Source organism: Barbus barbus (genome assembly GCF_936440315.1).
Source record: "Barbus barbus genome assembly, chromosome: 25".
In the NCBI taxonomy this organism is placed as follows: domain Eukaryota; kingdom Metazoa; phylum Chordata; class Actinopteri; order Cypriniformes; family Cyprinidae; genus Barbus; species Barbus barbus.
In genome coordinates, this window is record NC_136753.1 from 16,812,840 (window position 1) to 16,832,497 (window position 19,658).

Consider the following 19,658-nt stretch of genomic DNA (forward strand, 5'->3'; position numbering starts at 1 on the left):
TATATATATATATATACATATATGTGCGCACAAACGTACATTTGCATGCTACTTTGGCTATTAACTGTTTCCACTGTTGAGACTTTGAGTGTAAGGTAGGTAAAGTACCTCAAAGTATGAACTACACACAAACTTAAATGGAAATGGTGACTAAATGTGTGAGACGACAATGCTATGTCAATAGATTCATTATAAAACTGGGATGTTGAAAACTGACGAGTGAAATTGTTGAAGTACTAGAGGAAACGTAAGTAAGAGGTTTCAAACATTTTTTTAAAAATCATATCTTGGTGTTCTAGGGGATGGGGAAGGAAATCAATTTACGTCAATGTTTTTATCTGTCTTAAAAGTGAGCAGATCATGAGAAAAGATAACATTTTATTTAGAAGACGAATGAGGAATTGTTCTGTATCAAAGTGTGTAAAAAAGCTACAAAAGCTAGTTTAGACTGCTTTTACTCTGTGTGTGTGTGTCTGAGGTATGATGGGAAGAATGAAAAGCGACTGCTGTAAGGAAGACAATTATGATGAGACGAAAGCAAATTAACGTTTAAGTGAATATAGCTTTGGCTTCCCCTGCTATTTTGTACATAATGAGACCCATAGTGATTGCATTTGGGGGGGTGGGGTGGGGGGGGGTGCTTGTATTCTGTTTTACGATCTAAGTAAATGGGGTCTTCATATTTAAGGGCATTTAAAGTTTTTTGTGCAACAATGCATTTACCTAACAGATTTTTTTACCCTAATGTGGATGGGATGATGTACGGATCCAAATAAACAGAGTTTGTGCTCATATTTAAAAAGTCCGACACAAATGTAGCTATAATAAACAGAAAGTGCTTCTGTCATCATTTCTTAGTTTTCTGATCATTTGTCAGATGTTTGGATTATTAAGTTATATTGCCAAACAAAGGAAGACACTAAGTTCTCTCTCCAGCGTAGATATAAAACAATTCTGCATGTTCGGTCTGGTTTGCTTTAGAAAACGAAAACATTTCAACGTACAGTTATACTAAAACGTGTTCAATAAATAAAAGACTATTAAAAAGACAATAGTAAAAAGGCACACAGTCTTTAGACAAATGGTACAGAAAAGTAAACAGTTTCTCTCTTTACAAATAGTTGTTCTTCAGTAGTTCATGTTTGACCTCATCACACACCCATAGCTTTACAAAAAGTTTGTGTTGGTACAAAAACAGAGAAATCCTCTCAGTAGTGTCTCCTCCTCACCACCAGGTAAACAAACAAGCAAACTGTCCACGTTGGCCCCAATCCTTCATGTTTATCAAAGTCGCCTGTCAATTGTTCAGGTCCAAAATGTCTGCAGCATTTATTTCCTGAGAGCTCCTACCAAACTGTCTCCAAACGCAAGTGCAAGGAGGGCAAGACATGCTCCTCCCACGAGGGCCTAAAAAAGCACCCCATGTGGGCTTTTTAAAAAGCATCAACTGCAAGATTGCTCCTCTCGCAAGGGAAAAAAACAGCTACCGCCTATTAAGAGATGCCAAGTCCTATGTGTCGACAGGTGAGGCGTCTTCGGTAACTATCTGGATGTGTGTAGTGGATTCCATTTCTTCCCCTCTGTCTTCTTCTTCTTCCACATCCTCTTCCTCGTCACCCTGACTCTGTTCGTCTTTTTCCGTGCCTTCTGAGTCCTCTTCCTCTAGCGTGAGCTCAAACTGGAACTTGTCAGGCCCTGAACCCCCACCGTTGCCTTCTTTGTCGGGCTGGTAGAAGGGTGGGGAAGGGCTCTGGGGGATCATGCTCTGGTACCAGTTACGATTATCCTCCAGCGTGTCCAGGATATCCTGGGCATCCGGATGCACCAAGTCAGCCCAGGTTTCCCACAGCGGGTGGACGATGTAGTCAATGAAACCCACCTGAAGAGAAAACTGCGTTAGATGTTGCACTTCAAATATGGTACTTCATGAGACCGTTACACCTCATACAGTAACTAACCTGTGATTTCTCTACTGAGGCAGTGTGTTTGTCACACATGGGGCTGATCTCAATGCCACGTTCCCTTTCTCTGTCACCCTGGTGAAAGAACTCCTCCATGATGCGGTCGGTCCACTGCCGGTACAACTCTAGAGACTTGGTGGGATTGCTCAGATCGGCGCAGTGAACCATGTTCCTCAAGACCTGATGTAACATCACAATTTGAGTCAACTGCAATTCATCATGTTCCTCTAATTTATGGAGATCATGAAATCATTGGATTTTCCAATGGGAAGGAGAACAGAAAGACATGTACCTGTATCCTGTCCGTGTAGTTGTCCAGAAGCAAAACTCCTGAGCTTGTCACTTTCTTCGTCTCTACCATGGTCTTCAGATCGGCCAGTAAGGTCATGTGCTTAGACATGTCTGTGGCAAGTACCTATTAACAGGAAACATTGAACAATATGTGTTAGCATTTAAATAATTGCAATGTAAATGAAAGCAGATGGCCTAAAAGGAAGGACGGAAGTGAAGAACCTCACCATGTCGATGACCATCCTTCGGAGTGACTGCCTCTGTTTCTTAGTGAGATTCTGGAAGATGTCACAATTGTCCTCCTGGAGAAGTTTAAAGCCCACGGCTAAGTGGTGGTTCTCCAAAACTGACTCATCGTTATACATGAGTGCTAACTCAGAGTCTGTAAGAAATGAGCAAATACGCAATTAATTTAAGTGTATCCATAAGTGTTATACTCATAGTAGGGTGGGAACTGAGAACACTCACTTGTATTGATGAGGAACTGGTTTGAAACTCCAGGATGGTCCACATCATGAATAGCTGCTGCAAAAATGGCTGCCAAGATCTCAAGATCCGTGAAGACAGCCTGTTTAGGACAAATTGAAAAAAATGGTGAGATATATGAAATCATTTGAGGGAAAACTCTGAAAATTGCACCTGAAGAAAAGCGTTCTTACATCTAGAGCAGGTGTGGACAGCAGAATGTGAGTTGACTGGGCCACATCAGCAGCGTGAAGGCTGTTATGATAGGCCACATCTTGGTGGTAATGATCCTCAAGGGTCATCATAAACGTCACAAAAGTATCTGCCGGGATCTTAAATGTCTTAAGCAAGTCTCGTTCCTGTTACAGAGAGAAGCAATATTATTACAATCTTGAACAATGACATTTTTGTTGCAAAATGTTGGAGGTCAAAATCAAAAGAAAGGCTGGAGGAAGAACTGACCTGGAAGATGGCGTACATAATGCAAGTGAGAGGCCGGTTGTTAGAATACTCTGAAACTGTAAAGATGTTCAGGCCCCATTTGTTCAGGTCTTCTAATTCCTGGAAAGAGAAGACACAAGGGAATGAGATCAAGACAAATTTTCAGTTGAACACACCTAAGAGCACTTAAGTATTAGTCAATCTTCTACCTACCTTTGACAGTAAATCCTCTTTGTCGGTTTTGACGCCAAAGCGAGCAATCTCGCAGTTGAGGCTGGGCCCGTGGGATACTTTCTTCACACCACTGATCTGAGTCATCAGCTGCTGCTTTTTCTTCTTCTCGCGGGCTTTAGGTGTAGGCGAGGGAATCTCCACGTCATTCTGCTTATCTGTGAGGAACAGAGAGAAACAAATGATTAGAACAATTTTGGTCTCTTTCCTGGTGGTTTCTAGCCTTACACTCAAATTTCCATAGGCAATGTGGACAATGAACGTTTGATAACCACGAAACCGAGATGGTCCTCAAATCTTTCTAAACAGATCATGCACTACTGTGCACTACAGTTGTTGGCAGATCACATTCCAGATTACTCAATCTCTTCACTGTAGTTTTCACACAGACGAGACACATACATGCCTGCACAAAAACTCATTGTTGGGAAACGGGTGGCCATGTATCGTGTTTCCCTTAGTGACGTAAGCAGACGCCTTTGGCCCAGGTGCAGCGCCACAGCTGAATAGCTCATATCTGCACTCAGTGCGTGTGCTTCTCAGGATTCGTTGCCCTCGAACGGCAGAACAGACACCCAATTCACAGCGACTTTGCCACTGAGCTATTCAAGTGGGGCTTTGCCCCTCCTATCCTTCTCCTCCAGTTCCACTCTCCATTTTCACTGTGACAGACCTGTCAACAAACTGCAGGGGAGCCCATGTCTGTTTCATATGGCATCTCCAAAGGTCAACCCTCAGGAAATATCAATTGACAAAAAATGGCAGCACAGCAAGGGCGTATCTCTGGGGCAAAAATGCCATAAACTTTCATGTTAGGGATTTTCTCATGTGGAAATGCTAATCCAAATTCTCCGAAGGAGCCACAGGCCATGAGTGGACAGAATTCTTATTTTCAATTTCTCAATTACTGCAGATAACGTTGTTCTCTCTAGCCATAAAGCTCTGGCACGTCGCTGTAAGACTGCGATAACACCTGGTAATAGCCGCTGGCTTGATGGGGAGTGAGAGAAGGTGTAATATGAGGGTTGGTTAATTCATTAGTCATTATCCTCTTCACTCATATGTCTCTGTTAAACATGAACCCGTGCCGTAATCAGCACCGCAGTCATTCAGATGGGCTTATATCCTGAGTGAAGAAATGCGAGGCGCCCTATTACGATGATGGAACGGAAAGGGACAGGGATGAGGGAGTACTCGTTTCTCTTTCCTTTGTTTTTTGCTCCTTCTCTTGCAGTAAAGATGCATGATCAAGAGAAAATGCCTCCAATTTGATCCCACAGAGCATTCCCAGAGCTCATTATAGCCAATTTGCTTGTTTTCTCACAAACATCCATCAGAGCTCTTTTTTCTTTTCACCTCGTTCCTTGCAGGATTCTCTGTCACATGTCACTTTATGTCTCCTTCTCATATAAAAAAGCAAACAACCAAAGGCAAGCCACATGTACAGACTGTGTGCACAGATCCAAGATTTCAGAAAAAGAAAGAAAAAAGGAAAGAGACATTATGTCCGGGTCAGATTTAATCTCATCTCTGCTAAACTCACGCGTTTTGATGCAGACAGCGAAATCGCAGAGGCATAAAGACAGCAGTCACACGTGACAGCGCACAGATGTTTCACAGCTAACATTTAATCCCAGGAAAATCGAACCACGTTTAGTCCCAAATAATCCGAACACAAAGTTGTACACCATCAGAATGGACACCAATATTTTTTGCAGATTTTGTCATCAAATTTTCAAATTTACACTGCAAAAACATTTTTAAATCTATATTTTTGCCTTTTTATCAAGTAAAAATTATTTTTTTTACCATAACGGATTTGAATTGATAAAAATAATATAATTATATTATAATAACTTCTAATGCATTACATTTTATAATATTTCATACAGATGTTAAAATTTTTTTTACATTTTATTAGTAAATACTGATTAAAAAAAAAATTTTTTTTGCAGTGAAACGGGACCGCACACTGCGGCAAGGTACATGAGGTGCGTCAGTGTGTTTAGATGGGGCATGCGATGGCTTCTCAATGAGAACACAGGAGCTGGATGAGTCACAGGTTCTCTTGCCTGGATGTTCCGTGCTGGGGGGTTCCACCATCAGCATTGCTTTACAGCAGGATCCCTTCCCCCTCTGTCTCTCCCTCCCTCCCCTAATCCTGCTCTCCTTTCCACCCTCCCCTTCCTCTTTTTTTCCAACTGCTGCATTGGGGATCTCTCTCCTCGTGCAGAAACGAAAGTCTGATGCCATCTCACGGCATTCCACAAACAAAATTAACCTTTGTACTGCATGTCTTATCTTTTAATCTACAATATTTTCACATCTAATGGATTTTTGTTTGTTTTTTTTCCATAGATTTTCGATATACAGCATCAGTGAGTCTAAACCACAGTTCAGCTCTGGACATGACGCAGCCCGAATTCAATCCACAATGGCGCATATTGTATATAGCCAATGTTTAGCGATGACTTAGTGTTTTAGCGTAAGAGTGAATTTGTGTGTGATTACCTAGGAAGGTGTTGGAGATGAACTCCGACACCTGATTGCCAGATCTGCTCATCTCAGAGAGGTGCGTCAGCTCCCTGTTCAACATTCTCTTGAACTGGAAAAGAAAAAGAGGGAGAATCATTAGTCAAAAACCCCAAAAAAGGTTCAATATTGAATCTTCAACAGGGCTGCCATTTTTCAAGATTTTTAAAATTCCTTTATATGGGCATGCATTTACATAAAATACCGCAATGTGTTATGGGGTACAAAATGTTAAATATTACCAAATAAATAATATAATAAATATAAATAATATAAAAATAATATTTAATATCTTAAAATCTAATAACTTATCTCTAAATATCTTAATAGCTAATATATTTAAATCTCCTTTTAAAAATATTCATGCATTTATTTTAATGCATTAATTTCTCTTGTTTTTTAATAAATCTGTAATACCTCATACCAAGCATAAATAATGCAAATGCATAAAGAATGAGAGAGAAGTGCAGTACAAGAGACAAGGTAGACACTGGTTGAGATTTCATTTGTAAACTGCAATTTTCAAACTGTTGCCAAGTTTAAAGTAATTTTTTCTTTAGTATTTATTTTCACATATAATGTATGAATATATGTTCCCAAAGCAATGATGTGATTCCAAAACGACGCAATGTTGATAAGAAATAAATAAAGAAATGCATATATAATTAAATAAGTAAAAAAACGGCAGCCATATCCTGCGCCACATCTCTGATTTTTAAGCTTCATTAGTACAAAGGGATAAATCACAAAAACAACCCATATAACTGTGCTTTGACATCCAAATCAACATCTTAGCAAAAATACAACAGATTCATTTGAAAAGAACAGCTTAAAATAGAGCTCGGATGCAGACATTCCAGCACAGGATGCCACACAGCGAGACTTGCGGTAGGTTTTCCTCCTCAGTGTCTCTCTAGACCACCAACAAACACCGAACCAAAACCAACCTCCATTAGCAGACCAAAAAACAGCTTAGTAGCCGCCATACACACCTTAATGTAACCCCAGGATACAGAGAGAAGGTAATTGGCTTCAGGCATTTTGGATCGTATTTAAGCTCCCGAAATCCACAACAGCACACTCCTATACCACAAAGGAAAAGAGCCAGAGAGAGGCAGACGAAAGGGATTCTTCTGGTTGGGAAAAACGAAAAATCCCCTCTTCTCTCCTCTCCTACTCTGCTAGGTATGGATTAGTAGCCAAAAAGCAGATACAAGCAGTCTTCACGGCAGCTCTCGGCCGAATCGCTCTGCTGTTGACTGTCCATGGCTGCAGATACGAGCGGGGGCCGACAGCGGATGGGAACACCCGTCCTGGGCTGGAGGATGATCCAGAGAGCAACGGCCGGAGCTGGAAGCGAAGCAGAGGGTCTGGAATTGCCAATGAATTATGGAGGAGATGAAGGAACAGTGGAGCAGAGGGAGGGAGGGATGAGGAAAAAAAACGTTGGGATGCTCATCTGGCTGGAGGGGGGGTCTCCTCTGCTGGATTAGTGCCGCTCCACTGCTGCAGTAAGCTTGTGCTCTCTCATCATCTCGCTCTGTCTTTCTCTCTCTCCTTCTGCCTCGCCCCCTCCCTCATGCGTCTCTCCCCCGGTCTCGAGTCTGTCAGCCCCAGCAACACGCTCCACGGGTACATATGATTTGACATAGAGATGGCAGAGGAGGGGGGGAGCCCCTGCTTTGTTATGCAGGGAAAGTGCGAGAAGAAAAAGACACGTAAAGAAGGACAGAGTCTAAGGACGCCCTCGGCTTTTTGGGAACAATTCATCGATTTTAAGGGATTCCTAATCGAGTACAACTTGTAAGAGCGAAGATGGGAACTTTAGATGAGTCTGGGTTCTTTCAGGCTTGGTCAGCCTTCTTTATTACATTCCCATAATGCATGAGGCTTCATATGTAGGCTTGGATAATTGCCTCTCTTTGTCTTTTTTCGGTGACATCAACACCCCCCACGACTCTCTCTCTCTCTCTGCCTCTCTGTCTACATCCAAACACCAATTACACCAACATCCCAACGCCATGGCAACAGCGTCATGTGACATGGGCTGCCACTGAGGCTTCCCTCCCTCCCTCCCTTCCTCCCTAGCCTCCAAAGATGGCTGCCCAGGAATCACGAGGACACCACTGCGTCTCAGTAACATCTGCCAAATCAACCCCAAATTCAACAGAACGGGGAGGAGGCAAAGGGCCAAAATCGATGAGCCGTACTTGATAAAGCCACCTCAGGCAGAGTCCAATGACAGAGAAAACCCTTAGTGAATATGAGGAAAAAATAAGCCAATTGTTGGATTAGGATGGTGTTTGGATGATTTAGCTGCTCAACCTATTGATTTCCTAAATGGACCATCTTAAAAGTACCCAAAACCACTAAAACCAGCAGACCAGACAAAGCTGTCCTCATCATCCTCACCTATGATGGATCAAATGGTGCATTTCTTAACCAAAAAAACACTAGATGCATAATTACACAAAGGATTTATATTGAAACAATTTACACTCAGCTGCTTGTACATTTCATAAATAATTACAAAGGAACAGCGAGTAATCTTCAATTAAACAGGAAATCTTGGAGTAGAAATACTGAAATAGCATTTTCTTTTAAACAGAGCTTGTTTTCGCCACTTAACACAGAGAAGGTCTCAGATTTGAGGAGCTAAAAGGATTCATGCAATGTTTTTGGATTCTTCAAACTGTGAAATGTGTGTGCGTGTCTGTGTTTGTGCGCCTTCATGAGAAAAAGCGAGTGGGAGGGAGAAAGGGAAAGAGGGGGGAAAGAGAAAGACAGAAAATAGCGAGAATCTCTGCATTATGCTGCAGTGGGGGTTCCTCAGCGATGCGTGAGACGAGTTGTAAACAACTTTGACATATCAAAGACGCGCTGCCTTCTGCGGCTCATATTTCTTATCATCCATATCAGTAAATCCATGTGAGTGTCTCTCTCTAAGCTCTGTGAGAAACATGGCTGTAGGGGGGCGGATGTGCAACAACTTCTGCTCTGAGAAGAGTAAAGGGTGAATGAAGGAATTTCATTCTGAAAGACCGTCATTCTGTAGAGAAAGACCCTTCAAACACTTGATTAAATCTAACCGATTCTATCAGCTAACGGTGTAATGCATTTAGAGGCCAAAAATAATTTATTTAGGAAATTATATCTGGGTCGGTGACACATATTGAACATCAAGATTTAAAGTTAAAATGTATATGAATGTGTATTCATCTGTCCTGTAACCAATTTCCTTTTTATATATCATTTAATATTACCTCATAAAAGCTACCTTGTAATTAAAAAATATGCAAATTGCTTTTTAAAATAGTTTTATATGGAGCCTGTGACACTCAAGAACGTGTCAGCTTCCCAAATATATTTCATGTTAACTACCCATTGGCAGCAAATATGCATATCATAATAATTTGTAATTTTTTATATACCTAGATGCAAGTTTTCATTTTTGCATTTCTTTAAAATAGGATAATCAGCAAATTGGATGCTATTTTATTTTCTCCACTAGTGGGTGGCATAAACCCACAGATATTAAGTGAGATAGATTTGTGGGGTCACCTCACACTGTTCGCCGGCGGGCTTTTCAGTCAATTTGTACTGTCATCATGACCTTGTCTAAAGTATCAATGTGTTTGATGTACGACAGACAAGTCAATCAATCAATCAATCAATCAATCAATCAATCATCAAAATACATTTCACTTTTCAGCTGTCCATTGTCAGTCGAGATCTGTGTTCTTATTTCCTCCTCTCTCTCGCTCTCTCTGTATTTAAACTTGTATGTAAATGTCACACTACATGTTTTTTTTTTTTTTTTTTTTTTAATTACATCTAACTACAGCAAATGTCTTGTGTACATCATCTAGTGGGGAAAATCCAAATTTGTTTCTTGGTCAGAAATTGTGGGAGGTTTGTTGCACTGAATGAAGTCACTTGAGAAACACATAATTGCAAAATCAGCAAATTCTTAACAGCCACTGATATATGATGATCGCTGGAAGAAGACTTTGAAAGACTGTGACGCACATTGAGATGACAAACGAGTTCTCTGGTATATTAGAACAGTAACATCAATAATGACATAACAGCTTCTGAAGAAACCAGCAGCTCTTTGTGTGCAATATCAACAATGCCTGAGGATATAAGCCCAACGTTTCACTTCCTCTGAACTTCTCAATATGTGCACGAATGTGTGTGTGTGTGTAAAGTCAAATAATGGACAAAGTAAAATAATAAGCAGTTACTAAATTACAGACTAATACATTATAAGCTGCTTTAGTCGCAAGTATATCCACAATGAGAAAGCAATCTAAATCCATTAAGATTAGAAAGGAACTTCAACTGTTTAAAATTGACAAAGACTGTTTCTGTGATTATCAGAAAACAAAAATAAAAACACTCCAACTGAACATTTACACAACTATTTTAACAACAATTTGCATGCAAGCTTATACTGGTGCTCTCAGTCTACAACCAACTAAATATGCAGGAACTTTAGAAACTAACACTAGTTTGACTTGAGACCATCAGCTCAATATTACATGCACTGACTGGCTTATATTATTATAAATGTGGGACTATACAACCAATTATTTTAAAGTTATAACTTATAACTACACTGTTTTATCCACATTGTCTTAATTATAACTTTTCAACACAAAGAAAGCACTGCACAAAAAATAAACCTTTCCAAGAAATCCCTTTTCATCTTTAAAGCACACTTATCATCAGAATTCAGAAAGAAAAAAACAGGTATGCCCTTGAAAAGTCCACAAAGTAACATCCAACAAAAAATGAACAGCCCACTAACAACTTACAAAAGTTTAAAACAGAGGCTCACCTTTTTCCAGCAGTTAACTTTTCCAATCTTTCTCTGATCTTTCCTCTCAAAGCAGCAAGCTCCCATTTTAAGTGAGTTAAGTTTTCTAAGTCCTGCTTGCTGTGAGTCTGTGTCACCCTAGTCTTAAGTTTCGACGTTTGACAGGCACAATAGCGTTACTGACTAATTTTGAGCTGTGAGCGCTGACTATACTTCAGTGTGTGAGTGTGTCACTGTATACACACTCCCCTTCTCACTGTGGGACCGCCTCCTTCCGACACACACACACACACACACATACACTGGAACTCTAATCCCATTGCAACATAGATTATAGGGTAAATAGTGTGCTCTGGAATCAGATCAAGCATACTGATGTGATTTCTAAAAAGTCATCAGAGCAAACATATACTGCCACGTACATGCAGATCTATAGGAAGTCCTCACTTACAAAAATCTGAAAGTTTTCAAATTTAGAAAGTTTATAAGCTGTATCCAAAGGAAATGGAAACTTTTAAGTATCCTGCTTTTTAGATTTCTCTCCCGAGGACATTATTAACTTCACGTGTCTAGAGTTTTTAAAAGAGATCTCAACAAATGCAACAATCGCAAAAAAAAGAGATTTATAAGAAAGAGTTATTATAATAATTCAAATATCAATATATTACATTAATTTTATTTTTATGTCTCCATAGGAATTTCATGACAAACATCTGAAAAAAAAACAGCCAATGAAGCTATAAAATGTATGCAAATTTGTAAAACATACATAAATGGTATACAATATAATAAAGAAATCTTTGCCATTTGATAAAATTTGACTTAACTTTTTTCAAAATAGTCTGAAAAGGAAATTTTCTCTCATAACTTGGTGACTACATTTGGGGATTCATGGCCATGGACTTTAGTATCTATTTAAACAACTTTGTCGATTTACTGTAACAAAAAGAGCGAGTCTGCAGTTCTGTTATCTTGACTGGAATATCCAGTTGACTGAAACAGAATATGCATATTACATGTTGGCCGAGAAATCCTGAAGCTCATACTGTAAAGATTTTACATGCACACACAGCTAAAGTGTAATACACATCAAACAGCACAGGCATTCAAAAGGGCAGCAAAAGGTCAGACGTCCTGGTATTCTCTGTACAAGTCTGATGGCTATCTTTATGTGTTATTTCCACAAACTCATACAAAAGCTCCCAGGATATGAGCATGTCTTGAGCCAATCATGACACAGTCACAGGTTTTGTATATGTCCCATTTTCTTGCATATGTATTGTATTGTTCATTCATGAATATTATTGTTGGCCTGCATGCACTGAAATAAAATGACGAGTATTTTTGTGATTCTCTAGTAAAAATTATATATACACCCTTAGACTCGTAATTTTACTTTAGATGAAAAAAATAAATAAATAATAAAAACATAAAAATATATAAATGCAAATTCTTTTTTTTTTTTAAATCTCAATAAAAAGCATTAACATGCGTATTTCCATGAAAAGTAAAATGATCATGTTTTAAGGATGTTTACATACTTGAGAATTCTGTCATCCCAAAATCTGTCCCTTTCCTGCACATGTATCTGTATGATTGAGCCTCTGAGTGTGTGTACGGAAGTTAGTGTGTATTTCATCTCTATTGTCTGCAGTAAAAGTCCCTGTGCTGCAGTGTATGCCTGTTTGACGTCAGCAGAAGAAGAAACAAACAGGGAGTGTGGCCTTGCCCTGCCATACAGAACTCACTCCCATTGTAGTCTGGACCCGGCTAGAGCTTAGGAAGGAGACAGGAAACCTGAGTCACAGCTGCAGGACATACACACACACACACTGTGGAGCTATGCAGTAAATCACATGAGATGACACTGACAGCGATGTGAAAACAACACATAGTATTTAAAAGTACAAAAAAGACGATAAACAATAAAGGTTGAAACATGTATATATGTGTCTGTAACACTGACAGAGATTGCTTGTCATCGGACATTTCAAATTCAATTATACTGTATATCATATTGCTTTGATTATGCTATAAAGTGCTGTACGTGTATTCAAATCTAGAAAAGAAGAGAAAAAAAACTAGGTCTCCTAATAAAAAGTTAATATTTAACTTCATAAACCTCATTTTTAATATAAATTGTTCAACAAGCTGTCAATCAAATCAGTTTCAGAGCATACCGCAGTACACCGCATTTCCAAAGCAACATAAAGGGGTGTGGGAAGAACGTGCTGGAAAAGAGACATGCTAAAACCTGTTCAATACGCTGGGAAGACTTGCTAACACATTTATGCAGACAACGTGTGAGACTGTTATGATAGTAAAGTGATGTGGCATCTCTAAGGAAGCCTTATACTTCAAATACCTTGGAAAACGCACCATAACTAAATCATAATAAAGCTTAGAATTTCAAAACTATTTTGCATATTCAAACAGATTCCATCTGAAATTGCATTAACTGCTAGAAAACAGCAGCCTGAATTTTTAATGCAAGCTAACTGGCACAAGGACCGACTCTCAATAGCCCCATTCACAAAGCGGCCGTTGAGAGAAGCATTACAAACAAAAACAGACTCTAAATTATCACGAAATGTTTTTGAGTATGATATACTGTGCAAGCATCCTCTGAGAGTTTTTACAACTTCCAGAGGAGCTCTTAAAAGTGATGTGCTGCATCTTCTCACCTTGTTGGAGGCCATGTCGCTGACGGAGCGGTACGTCTGGATGGTTTCCAGCTGATCCAGACACCAGTCCAGCTCCTCCATGGTCTCCACGGCCAGCTTCTGGTAGGACTCGTCTGGACAGAGACACACAGAAACGGGGGCACCATGAAAATCCTGCTGCACGGCCACTCGAGCAAAGCCCGCCAGAAGTTCCTTCATCCTGGGCTCGCACACACACACACACGCACACACACACACACTCCCAGACTGTATGAGAGAGTGAGAGTGGGTTCTTCTGACCACTAGCTGTGAGAGATCTCCCCCCCTGCTCGCTCCCTCTCATTGGCCCAGTCCTTGTGGCTAGGTGATACTGCCTCTTTGGCTTCGTGCCCCTTCCTTTCACCCCCTCCTGCCTCTCTTGGTGTCACCCTCTCTTTGCGTGCCACTCTCACTCATGTCTGAGAGTTGGCTGCGGTGGGCTGATACAGCCTGTTGGCTCTGTGTTTCCTCATTTCATTGCCCCGTTTGGTATCTCTCTCTCTCACTCTCTCTTGTCCCTTCCCCTTTTTTTTTATCATTTCTGGTACTTGTAGGCTCTGATGTCAATAGAGAAGAGACAAAGGGGGCTACTTTGCAAAGCTCGCTGTATAAACTTGTTCGTAAACACACCCACACACACACACACACACACACACATTTTCTTGTTGTGAAAAACACTTTATCTTGCAAAAATGCATTAAATTAAAACTGCATGCACATTTTAAGACAAATATTCACTGTATATTCACAGTGATTTCACTGGCAATATAAAATTAAGCTACATCTTGATGATTCAATTTATTTGTATATTTTATTTAGGAGATCATTAGGTTTCCTAAAGGTGATTTTCTGGAAGACATTTTATTAGCATCTTTAATTCAAGCTTTAGTAAATTTGATTTCTGTGAATCAGATTCATCTTTATAACTCAAAAATGCTCATTGTACTTTTGTCCTGCATGGCATTTTTGTATTTTGCATGTATTTAAAAGTTTTCATAAAACTTACGCTACTGTTTATAAGTCTGAGGTCAGTAGAATTTTATTTTGAAGAAATTAAGATTTTTATTGAGCAAGCATTCACTTGATCAAAAATGGACATAAAGACTTTTACAAAACTACTACTAAACTATAACTATTCATCAAAGAATCCTAAAAAAGATGTATAAATAAATAAATAAAAGTAAAGAAATAAGCTGCATAGCTGTTTTATTTGTTATACTGGTGCATTTATATGTAAAAAAAAGTTTTTTATTTTTTTTACAATATTTATTTTTTTATATTTATCATTTTAAATCTACTTGGAAAAAATACTTTTTAAATATAATTAGATATATTAAAAAAGCTGAAACGGGTATACTGTTCAACCAAACAAACAACAAAAGAAACAAAAGCAACAAAAAGCACATTTACATACACACATAAATGACACACCATCACGTTTTACCATGCGCTTGAATTAATGTCAAGATGTACGTAAACGGGTCTGCATCATTCCTTGCACGCCACAGAAATGTATGAAGCATAGGCGTGAGCTGTGTGTGTGGGTCTTGAAGCATAGATGTGTTTACAGTAAAGGGGAGTTTGGTGAATCAGTGCCCTGTGGCTTTGGGACACAGACGAGCCCTTGTGTGCGTCTGACTTTGCTGTGGTGGGTCTCCTAGTTGCAGCACAACACAGCAGCAGAACTTTAGCAGGGCCCTGTCGAATGACGGCACTTCTCTCTAATCTCCACACGTTCAAAGGCACACAAGCATATTTGCTCTCCGACCACCGGGAGAAAAAAGCTCTTTGGTGTGGGTAATTATTTTTTTCTCTTTTTTTAAGCGTATGGAGAGGTACCTGTAGACTGCAACACCAAGGCAATGTCAAAAAGCCGGAAAGTGGATTTTCTGAACCAGATTTACATTCTCACAAAACTGGACCAAACCAGTTTTATACCTAAACGAGAGCAGCTAAGCATAAGCAAAGTTTTTATATTCCTGATGAAAATGTGAATAGCGCCTGCCCATGAAAAACTGCCATAATGCTAGGGTGCGCGTGTTGGTGCCAGAGCATTGGTATGCGGTTGCTGAGGTGTTCTGTGTGGTTTGTAGTGCATTGGTATCCGGTTGCTAGGGTGTTCGTTCTGGGTGGTCGCTAGGTGGTTGCATACTGACCCAAGCCAAGAGACCACCCTCAAGTCTCTAACATTCTCGTCTCTAGATAAGACTCAAGTCCCAACGATAAATCCAGTTTTAGCTTTTGAGAATATTTACATGAAATACTTGAATTAGTTTAAACAATCTAATCTAAATCTTTCTAAACTATTATTGAATTATTTTCAATAGAAAAATAAATAAATATTACAAAAGCAGATGTAAATAATACTATAATATATCAATGGATGGATGGATGGATGGATGGATGGATGGCGGATGGATGGATGGATGGATGGCAGATGGATGGATGGATAGATGGATATATGGAGGATGAATGGATGGATAGATCGTAAGAATTAAGGTTTAGATAACTTCATTTATTATTACAAAGGATAGTTATGGTGTATCTTTTAAGTGTTCTATAAATTTTATTCACATTTCTTCCTCCTTTCATTTCTATCTGTACACCGCTCTGTAAAGGTGATATGCATACACGTCTTGGGTCTGAAATCTGTCATTATGAGGCAAAGCATGTTTGACAGGACCAGTGAGGTGTCTGACCACATGTGCGTAAGAAGGGTTTTTCCCTTTCTCTTCCTTTGAGACGTGCACAACACAGACAGACGCACAAGCGCCGACGGCCCAAGCAGATTCGGAAAAAGAGGCAACAGTCCAGGAAAGATGCGGACATATGGCCCTGCTGCAGTTGCCCACATACCATGAGGTCATCCAATTACAGACAAAAGGGGACAGATTTCAGCTAATAAGCTGCCATTACGCATGCATAAACAAACAAAAATAATGAATAAATGAAATAATGTGCATTAACCATGCAGTTACATTTACCAAAAATATGAATATGTATTCAGCCAGTCAAGTGATCTCAACATGGCGGTCACCATGAGTGGGTGACACATCTTATGTAGAATTTAATTGCATTTCTAGGCCTAGATTTGACTGCAGTCAAATATTATATTTTATTATATTATATATGTAAATGAGCATAATTTTTAAAATATTTGTAAAAGAATTTCCTATGTGTAAGTTATTTTTAGTTTTCTTCAGTTATACAACTTTTAATGATCATTTCTCGGCACAACTATGTGTGTGAACTTGACTTGCATCACTTATGGACAAGTGTAGGTGTGGTGTTATAAGAAAAAGTATCAGCATACCGAGAGGTTGGGTTTTGTGGCCACAAACTATGCTTGCATATGTGTCATTTGAGGTTACTTCAGATCACAAATATCAAATCATGTCTTCTGGTCGTTTGAGGGTGTTAATGTCATGGCTGCATGCTGTGCGTTTGTGTGAGCTGTTGGATGTGGTTTGTGTGTCTGTCTTCCTGATGCGCATTGAGAATTAGTTGAGAGCATGTGCTTATGTGTCATTTTTCCTTTCTCACTCTTTTTCTCATTCCTTCATCTATGCTCCTCCTAAATTCCTGCATAGTGTCTCAACGCTTAGTCAAGCAGAGGAAGGATAAACTATAGCATTTCCAATAAAGAGGAAGCATGACGTCTGATGTCAGCTCAAATCTCAATGGACCTAATAAGAAAACACTTCCTCTGGTTCTGATTGTAAGAAGAGAGGGGGAAAGAAAAGAAAGAAAGAGTTGGGGAAATTCTGGAAAAGCTTGTTTGTAGCCAAAGGACATTGTGAAACAGCGTAACAGATTGGTCTCTCTCTGTGAGAAGAGAAAAACTGATGGCTTGTTGAATTTAAGGGAAATAAACAATCTCATTTAAATTACATCAATTCTATATAATTCAGATTTTTTTTTAAATATATATATATATATATATATATATATGAACAATTATGTAGCCATTTGGGATCGGAGACTCTTTACCAGAAGTCAGTACATTAATCTTTTTTTAATTTATTATAATGAATTATAAACCTTTATAAAATATGCACTGGTAATTTAAAATAGGGAAATTCCTGAGAAAGAGAGCGAGAGAGAGATATTCATTAGTATATGACTAGTCAGGAATGATCAGTAATGATGTTATTATGATAATTATGTAATAATGAGTAATTATGATTATTGTACTGACAACCATATTTTTAACAGTAAAAAGAAAAAAATATACTTTTAAATAAAATAAATGAAAATAAAATAATATAATAAAAAAAAAAAAAAAGCATTCCTATCTTTTTAGGTATAGTTTGTCTAGTATTTTTCTGTGGAACTTCTCCTCGCTGTCATCTTGCTAAATGGTAAAATTCTCTGTAAAGCTATTTTGAAAGAATATGTATTGTCATAAGTGCTATAAAAATAAATAGGAATTCAATCGAAATTACTTCTCTTTGGGTTTGTGCATATTTTACTTAAAAAATCTGTCAAGTCCTTGAGACCATAAAGAGTCTTATTTGCCATTGTACTGTAGGTTTTAGAGAGATGCTCAAGAGTGCCCCCTTTGTGTCCACTATGCACCCACACTGGTGTGGACCTCACAGTGAAATATTACTCAATATTAACAGACCATGCAGCAATTTGTAGGATTGTGAGGGTTGATAGTGCCAGTAATTTGTGACATAAGTTTTTTAACCTCCAAAGAATCATACAGACAATTTAATATAAAGCAAATACAGTAGCTTCATTTCTGAGCCTTAAGCATGGCTAAGAAGAATTAGAGGATCTTGATTTTTTTCAAAATGAATGTGAAAGACAATTCTGTAATTGAAACTGTACAAAGACGATACTGAGCTCATGTATGATGCAATAACCCCTCTCAACAGATGTTACACACTTTTAGATGCAACAGTGGAGCATCATAGAACTATGTGGGACATTCCCTGAGTTCAGTTTATGGTGGTTTCGTCTCAACATGGCAATTTTCAAATAAAATGTTTTCCATTAGGAGGCAGAAGCCACTGTTTTGACTCTGCAGACTTCAACAACAGACACATTGAATAAACGAAGAGTGCTGGAAAAGACCGCAGTGAGACGACCCGACCACATGAATGGGAATCCTCTGCAGAAGTTGAAACGGGTGCTTGTTGATTTGGGCATGTTAGACCACACAAAACATGAGACTTTGAAGCCACATTTTTAAAAGAGAAAATGGCAAAGGACAGCCAATGAGTTATTGACAAGTTTCTTCCTAACATGCTATTGATGGCTGAGCGTTTTTCATAAAAAATTAATATTCAATTAAATATGTTTAATTGTTAAAGCATTCTCTTTTTTTCCAGTTTGTGATACAAACTTGGCCCCATTTCCATGTGTGGGTGTGAGAGAGACAGAGACCAGATCAAATCCACCCAAATTAAAAGGCCTGTCTGATGAAAAACAGCCCCCTCAGTTCTTCTCTCTCCATCACAGAGCTGTCCGTCAGCCTCTCTAAAACTATTCCAGACATATTCTACACTCATTTACAAGGTACGCTTCAGAATCAAGAACCAAAACTTGGTAAAATAACTGCCAAGAGTGAAATTATACGATACGGCATGGCACACAAAGAACCAAGCAACAGTGATCTAAAACTCCCGCCCAGTCTTGATCCAAACCCTTCTGCTCATTTTTCACCCATTTGTTCAGTTATAGTCAAAATCGCCCCTTCATCGAAACACACATCTGGCATCTCCAAGCTAAAAAACTCACATTTGCCCAATAAGGCAATGAAAAACATAGCAGGACTTAGGAAATCAGTTGTAAACATAGGTAGAGCTAGAAAACAACAACAGATATCAACAGTAGGTCCATATTTGGAGTTGAAACAATGGTTTTCATGTTTGCAATCAATATTATTATTATTATTATTATTATTATTATTATGTACAGGTGCATCTCAGAAAATTAGAATATGGTGAAAGTTATTTTTTGCTTGTAACTTATTTCAAAAAGTGAAACTTTCATATATTTTAGATTCATTACATGTAAAGTAAAACACTTCAAAAGTTTTTTTGTTTTAAATTTGATGATTAGAGCTTACAGCTAATGAAAGTCAAAAGTCAGTATCTCAAAATATTAGAATATTTCCTAAGATAAATCAAAAAAAGGATTTGCAAAACAGAAAAGTTCAAGTTCTTTAAAGTAGGTTCATTGATGCACTCAATACTTGGTCAG

The 19,658-nt window shown here is 38.7% G+C and overlaps 1 protein-coding gene across 5 annotated transcripts in view; it reads right to left on the reverse strand.

Moving 5' to 3' along the window:
- Window positions 1-295: 295 nt before the first annotated feature.
- Window positions 296-19,658, reverse strand: part of pde4ba (phosphodiesterase 4B, cAMP-specific a) — a 142,032-nt gene continuing 122,669 nt past the window's right edge. For 4 of the 5 annotated variants that reach the window (XM_079376699.1, XM_079376700.1, XM_079376701.1 and 1 more), the window contains 10 exons: window positions 13,428-13,540; window positions 5,901-5,994; window positions 3,372-3,547; window positions 3,180-3,278; window positions 2,912-3,076; window positions 2,721-2,820; window positions 2,480-2,634; window positions 2,254-2,376; window positions 1,959-2,141; window positions 296-1,879 (listed from right to left, as the gene is read on the reverse strand). In XM_079376699.1, coding sequence (XP_079232825.1) covers window positions 1,511-1,879; window positions 1,959-2,141; window positions 2,254-2,376; window positions 2,480-2,634; window positions 2,721-2,820; window positions 2,912-3,076; window positions 3,180-3,278; window positions 3,372-3,547; window positions 5,901-5,994; window positions 13,428-13,540 — 1,577 coding nt within the window. In that variant the 3' untranslated portion in view covers window positions 296-1,510. Of the gene's footprint in view, window positions 1,880-1,958; window positions 2,142-2,253; window positions 2,377-2,479; window positions 2,635-2,720; window positions 2,821-2,911; window positions 3,077-3,179; window positions 3,279-3,371; window positions 3,548-5,900; window positions 5,995-10,764; window positions 10,930-13,427; window positions 13,541-19,658 lie in introns of those variants that run through there. The other variant, XM_079376703.1, reaches the window with a different exon arrangement.